The 6,368-nt window shown below is 35.8% G+C and overlaps 2 protein-coding genes across 2 annotated transcripts; both read left to right on the top strand.

The window, feature by feature from the left end:
• The first annotated feature begins 204 nt into the window (after window positions 1-204).
• LOC101208405 (heavy metal-associated isoprenylated plant protein 26) lies at window positions 205-1,696 on the top strand. The gene is made up of 2 exons (XM_004144799.3): window positions 205-413; window positions 1,014-1,696. The coding sequence occupies exons 1-2, from the start codon at window positions 333-335 to the stop codon at window positions 1,395-1,397; spliced, it is 465 nt and encodes a 154-aa protein (XP_004144847.1). The 5' UTR covers window positions 205-332; the 3' UTR covers window positions 1,398-1,696.
• A 2,150-nt stretch (window positions 1,697-3,846) lies between these two features.
• On the top strand, window positions 3,847-6,280 carry LOC101207920 (WD-40 repeat-containing protein MSI2). The gene is made up of 5 exons (XM_004144797.3): window positions 3,847-4,236; window positions 4,317-4,640; window positions 4,731-4,874; window positions 5,495-5,619; window positions 5,795-6,280. The coding sequence occupies exons 1-5, from the start codon at window positions 3,928-3,930 to the stop codon at window positions 6,072-6,074; spliced, it is 1,182 nt and encodes a 393-aa protein (XP_004144845.1). The 5' UTR covers window positions 3,847-3,927; the 3' UTR covers window positions 6,075-6,280.
• The last annotated feature ends 88 nt before the right edge of the window (window positions 6,281-6,368 follow it).

The following is a 6,368-nucleotide window of genomic DNA, read 5'->3' as shown; positions in this document are numbered from 1 at the left end:
AAAAAAGCGTGGGGTGCACGTGCCACCCGGCTCCAAAAACCGGGGCCCAACTGCCCGTTTGGTCGGTTCGGACCATGCCACCGCATCCACGCAAGTACAAACTCAAATCTCCATGTCGACACGTGGCGAACATCGCCATCGTTGTAATAATCCAACGGCTAACGTCTCCCTTCCGACATCAGAAATAACAAAGAAAATAATGAAATAAGAAGTTTTAGATTTGGGAAAATGGAGAATTTGGTGGCTTATTTAAAGAGGAGCGGCCACATTCATAATTTGTCATTTCCATTGCAAAGCTTTTAAGAAAATCTCCAAGATATATTAAAAAGAAAATGGGAGTTTTGGATCATTTGTCTGATTATTTTGATTGCTCTTCTCATGGCCATAAGCACAAGAAACGCAAGCAATTGCAGGTAAATTTTCTGAGCCTTCAATCGTTCTTTTCCTTCTTTTCTATAGGTTATTTTGGTCTGATTTTGTTTATGGGTTTTTTGCTTTAATTAAACCCAGAGAGTTAAGGTTTGATTTTGTTTAGCGTTGTCATGAAGTTTGGGACAAGGATTCTGTGGTTTGGTAGCGTTCTTAAGCATTAAAGTTTCTTGGCACCTACTTTTTTTCCCTTTGCTTTTACTCAACTTTTGACTCCAAAGATTTCATAGTTTTAGCTCCATTAATTTCGTTTGTAGTGTGTGTGTAAAGTGTTTTTTAAGTTTGTGATTTGAATTTTCAAAATTGTATTATAATTTAACAAGCTTATTAGGCATAAATTGTAAGCTTATTAAGTTTTTGTATTATTTTCTTCGTTTTAGTTCAGTACAAACTAGTGAAGTTGTGAGGATTTAAAACTCTCTTCCTCTGTACCAAAAACAAGGAGTTATTTCATGATATATAAATGTCAGTAATTTGAATTCTTATCTATGTGTTAGCAACGAAAATGGGTGTGATTTGAATAAAAAGAATGTTTGGCAATAATGTAAATGGCTCATCTTAGCTTAATTTGGAATACTTGGCAGACAGTGGAGCTAAAAATTCGAATAGACTGCGAAGGATGTGAGAGGAAAGTGAAGAGAGCGTTGGAAGGAATGAAGGGAGTGAAGCAAGTGGACGTGGACCGGAAAGCCAACAAAGCCACCGTGGTAGGCTACGTGGAGCCCTCCAAAGTGGTGGCGCGTGTAGCACACCGCACCGGGAAGAAAGCCGAGCTGTGGCCCTACGTTCCATACGACGTGGTTGCACATCCATACGCGCCGGGAGTCTACGACAAGAAAGCTCCCGCAGGGTACGTGCGAAAAGCCGACGACCCGAACGTGTACCAACTGGCACGTGCGAGCTCAACTGAAGTTCGTTATACGACGGCGTTTAGTGACGAAAATCCCGCGGCTTGTGCTGTCATGTAACGGTCGTCGCTCACTTTTTTGTAAATGCGCTGTAAAAATAAGGCATCCTAATAATTTCCTTTGTCCATTTTCTTTTGTTTTGTTTCTTTTTCTTTTTAAAGTTTGTTAGTTTAATTTAATTTTGTATTAATTTAGGTCGATATTTTGTTTTTGGTCTTTGGTCTAAAGTTGTATTATTATTTATTTTGTGGTATGATTGATATTGGTTGTCATCACTCATGTCCTTTGGTGGGGGGCCTTCTTCAATCAATCATTCATCTCCAAATTCTAGAGCTATGTGGACAAATTTTGGGAAGTAATATCAATTTTGATTATTAAATCAATTTTCTTATACATAGATACCTGAAACTATAAATATGATATAATATAAGAGACTATTTTGAAACAAAATTCTAAGCAAAAAATGTAACATTTGTTAACAAAAATATGTATTATTATTGTTTTTGATGTTAGGGTTGTAGATATATATTTTTATTATAAATACTATGTAATCTCAAATTTGTTATTTAATGATGAGAATCACACTCATTTATTTAGATATCAAAATATAAATTACTAAGAAATTATTATTATTTATTTAAAATATATAAATTTCAATAATTAGGTAGATGTTGCTATTGGTGTCAATGTGGATACAATTAGGTCTCCATTAACGGCCAGTTTCCCAATCAACGAGGCATTTGGAATAAAGAGTTATACAATCATAACAGTTTGGGGGCTATTTCCCAAATTACTCTAATCCATAAACACTATTTTAAAATCGAGTGTTGATTTGTTGGTATAATTGTAATTGTTTACTTTTACAAATACATAAAAAGTTCAATCTACATGATTAGTGTCTATTAACATGTAGATAGACTACTACAACCATTGAATGAAGCAATAGTTAAAAAGGTAAACTAAACAAATAAAAATAAAAGAAAAAAGAGATTGAACTAAAGTTTAAGATTAAGTTAAAAAGGAGTATTTAATCATATGTATGATGATATGAATGCAAACAAAGATAATATTATGTTCATATTGTTTTTCAAAATCATAATCAAAATTGAATCAAGTAATATATAGTTGATCACATGTTCAATGGTTGTGGTCATTCTAGATATTAAATAGAAAATTGAATTCTAAAGAACTTTATAATAATTCATATAATATTATCATGTATTAATGAGTCATGTTCTTAGTCAATACAAATGATTTTAGTATATTAATGGCATGATTTCTTCTAGATATGCCAATGGAATACACATCTTCTAATTCCTTGTACCAAAATAATTATAACTAAACAGTATATATTATAAAACACTGTTTAAAATTAATTATGCTCGATTTTTTGTATCGTTTAATTAAAATTTAAAACATTAGTTCAAGTGTGTCAAAAGAGAACACTAGTTAAATGCTATAATATATAAGTAAATTATTGACTCATTGGATCATGTAAGAAAAAATCGTTCGGTTCGGGTCCAAGTTTAATCCAATTCGAAACTGAGGACAAAAATTTGGGTAAAAGTAAAGAATGGGCACAAGCCCAACTTTGATCCAAACACGTGAAGGACCCATAAAAATCATTATAAATAGAGATCTGACCCCTTTATTTGAAAAAAGAAGGTGGAAAGAGTTGACGATGAAAGTGCTGAAGCTCGATATCTACAGTTTTGATAAGGACTTTCCAGTTCTGATCGATCAATTTAAGAATTTTGAAAATCAAATTGATAAGTTTACAACCTTCTTAATATTGAATAATTGGAAGGATAAAACCTCTTTAAATTTTAACATATTGAAGCTCAAATTAATGTTATTTTTACAACTTCGTGAAGATAACTCCCAAATTTTGAAGACTCATACTCTAAAGCTCATAAGGTCCAAAGTTCATATAATGAAAGCTCCGGAGATTTGAAAAGGATATCTCTTATGAGGTCGTTAGACAAATCCAAACAAATTAACAAGCCAAAAACTTATCCAAACTTATTGTCTAACCTAAAGACCGACCATTGAATAAAAATCAATAAGTTCAAAGACAAATTCTGTAAGAGATCAACAATCCAAAAAGACCAATAAAAAAAGATCAAAAAGTTCAAAGACCAATTGTCTAGGAAGATCAACAAGCCCAAAGATCAAATATCCAACGAAGTCAACAATATTAAAAGTTAAAGTTTTACTTTTCAAGAAAAAAGACATCAAAAGATCATGCAGAGATTGTATTCATCATATACTGAAATTAATACAAATGCAAAATTCAAATCTGACTGTAAATTTATTTGGAAATCTGGTGTGAAGAATGCACAAAACTAAAAACTAAACACATGATAGTTAGGGTTAACTGATGTGTGTGTATATATATTAATATGAAATATTTAAAAAGCACAAAATGCAAATTACTTGAGTGGTGGGCTGGGCTGATAATCTCATCAACGGCCCAAATTGTTCAAATCTGTCGACCTATATAAAGCGCGGCATCTTCATTGAAGCCCAAGAATTTTAGCGGGAAAAGTGTTTCACGAAGCTCAGTTGGAAGCGGAGCAAGAAGAGAACAATGGCGGGAGAAGAAGATGGTGTCGATGAAGTGGTGGAAGAATTCTCCATCTGGAAGAAGAACTCTCCCTATTTGTACGATCTTCTCATTTCCCACTCTCTGGAATGGCCCTCTCTCACCGTCGATTGGGTTCCATCGGCCCCCTTTCCTCACCAGGCCAACCCATCTCTCGCCGTTCACAAGCTCGTCCTCGGAACCCACACATCGGAGGACGTCCCCAATTTCCTCATGGTGGCCGATGCTGTTTTTCCCGTTAAAGCATCCGAAACCAGAATAGACATTAGTGAGGAAGACCCCATTCTGCCGAAGGTCAGTGATTAATTTCTGTTTACTGCCAATTAGGTGTTTGATGAAATGTCTAGCTGAGATTTTGTGTTGGGTTTTGGCAGATAGAGATAACTCAGAAGATACGTGTTGAAGGGGAGGTGAATAGAGCGCGGTGTATGCCGCAGAACCCAGAAATTGTCGGTGCAAAGACGAGTGGATGCGAGGTGTATGTTTTTAATCGTGCTAAACAGGGGGAGAAGGATCAGGGAGTTGTGTGTGACCCTGATTTGAGATTGAGGGGTCATGATAAAGAGGGTTATGGGTTGTCTTGGAGCCCGTTTAAGGAGGGTTACCTCTTAAGTGGCTCAAATGATCAGAAAATTTGTTTGTGGGACGTATCCTCCATGGCTGACAAGAATGTGCTTGATGCAATGCACGTCTATGAGGTAAATTTTTGGGACTGAACTTAGTGTGTCTTGATTTGGGGCGATTGTTTTACACTTTCTTTTGTATGGTATTGCTGTTTCCATATTCAGGCTCATGAAAGCGTGGTCGGTGATGTCTCATGGCATTTGAAGAATGAGAACTTGTTTGGATCTGTTGGTGATGATTGCTTGTTGGTGATATGGGATTTGCGTACAAATAAATCTGTGGATTCTGTTCGAGCTCACGAGGAGGAGGTAACGCAATTCTGAACCTTTTCTTAACAAGACGCAAGTAACTCTTACTTTTCTTCAATACAATATATCTCGAGAGTGAGTGACAGGTCGGATGCAACAATTAAACGACTATCTTAAGGGTGACGATTTGGTTAGCTGTAAGGTAACCCTTACAATGTTGTGATATACTGAGAAAGAAGAGAACTATCTCAATGGCAATACAATTTTACCCGGCAAATTTGAGATGGCTGGTAAACTCTCCTCTTTCTCTAAACAACTTGTTCAACACTCAAAACATAAATTAAGAGAAAGCTAACCTTTACCTCTATAATTCCTTCTCTTAGCATAACAGGCTCTACGCGCACAACATTTCTCTTCCCTGGATCCCCACAGCCTTCACTCAATTTATAACTTTTATCCAACAAATATTCACTCAATTCCCTAATTTGTCCCCTCTGATATGATCATCTTACCTCTTCTCTTATATCGAAGAATAATTGGGTGCTAAATAGTAGCTTAGGCTACGGGATCATCAATCTGTTAAGATTTTGTAGTCGTGAGTTAGAATTATATCTCTTGAGGACAGTGAGGAGCACCGTCATGAGTTTTATTGACACTAACTTTCTGTTCCATGGATACAGGTGAACTACGTTTCTTTCAATCCATACAACGAATGGATTTTAGCAACAGCATCATCAGATACAACAGTGGGTCTGTTTGATCTACGGAAGCTCGCCGAGCCACTGCACGCTCTTAGCAGCCACACGTATGTCTCTACGCCTCCCTTATCAGATCATCAGTCTTAATTATACATTAAAGGAAGAAACTGTAATGTGATTATCCGTTGGTGATTGTTTCTTGAAGTATCAACAGCTGTGTGTTTGTCTTTTCTCTTAAAAAGTCATTTGGAAAAATTATTGATTTGTGGTTGTTGGTGACAGGGAGGGAGTGTTTCAAGTGGAGTGGGATCCAAATCATGAAACTGTGTTGGCATCTTCTGGTGATGATAGAAGGTTGATGGTGTGGGATCTAAACAACATAGGAAATGAGCAAGATGGAGATGCTGAAGATGGGCCTCCAGAGTTGTTGTTTTCACATGGAGGACACAAAGCTAAAATATCAGACTTCAGTTGGAACAGTAATGAGCCATGGGTCATTTCAAGTGTGGCTGAAGATAACTCAGTTCAGGTCTGGCAAATGGCCAAAAGTATTTATCGATGATATCTACTACCCAAAGCTCATTAGATCCATTGCTCAACTTATTTGTTTTAAAGCTAAGTATCAATACTATGCTAGGTCAACTATAATCAACGTTTTTAACAAGTGGGTTGTACGTTAGTTGTTAAATGCGTGCTAATATGTATTTGACTATTTATCGTTTTGATTTTTGATTTTTAAATTTTGCGAGATTTTATATTTTAACTTAATAGTTTTGGTATCTATTTTGGTTGTTAAGGAAGTGCACCAGAGTTGGATAAATATGAGATATGAAAACAAATGATGATACACAGATCT

The sequence above is a fragment of the Cucumis sativus genome, chromosome 7 (assembly GCF_000004075.3).
Source record: "Cucumis sativus cultivar 9930 chromosome 7, Cucumber_9930_V3, whole genome shotgun sequence".
Classification (NCBI taxonomy): Eukaryota; Viridiplantae; Streptophyta; class Magnoliopsida; order Cucurbitales; family Cucurbitaceae; genus Cucumis; species Cucumis sativus.
The sequence above is the reverse complement of the archived record's forward strand: the minus strand, read 5'-3'. Positions and strand labels throughout refer to the sequence as shown.

Excerpts from the sequence above, each read along its gene's own strand:
- LOC101208405 (XM_004144799.3), top strand. The coding sequence starts at position 333 with ATGGGAGTTTTGGATCATTTGTCTGATTATTTTGATTGCTCTTCTCAT. Across the intron at positions 414-1,013 it reads AGAAACGCAAGCAATTGCAG|ACAGTGGAGCTAAAAATTCG; the intron begins GTAAATTTTCTG and ends AATACTTGGCAG.
- LOC101207920 (XM_004144797.3), top strand. The coding sequence starts at position 3,928 with ATGGCGGGAGAAGAAGATGGTGTCGATGAAGTGGTGGAAGAATTCTCC. Across the intron at positions 4,237-4,316 it reads AAGACCCCATTCTGCCGAAG|ATAGAGATAACTCAGAAGAT; the intron begins GTCAGTGATTAA and ends GGGTTTTGGCAG. Across the intron at positions 4,641-4,730 it reads ATGCAATGCACGTCTATGAG|GCTCATGAAAGCGTGGTCGG; the intron begins GTAAATTTTTGG and ends TTCCATATTCAG.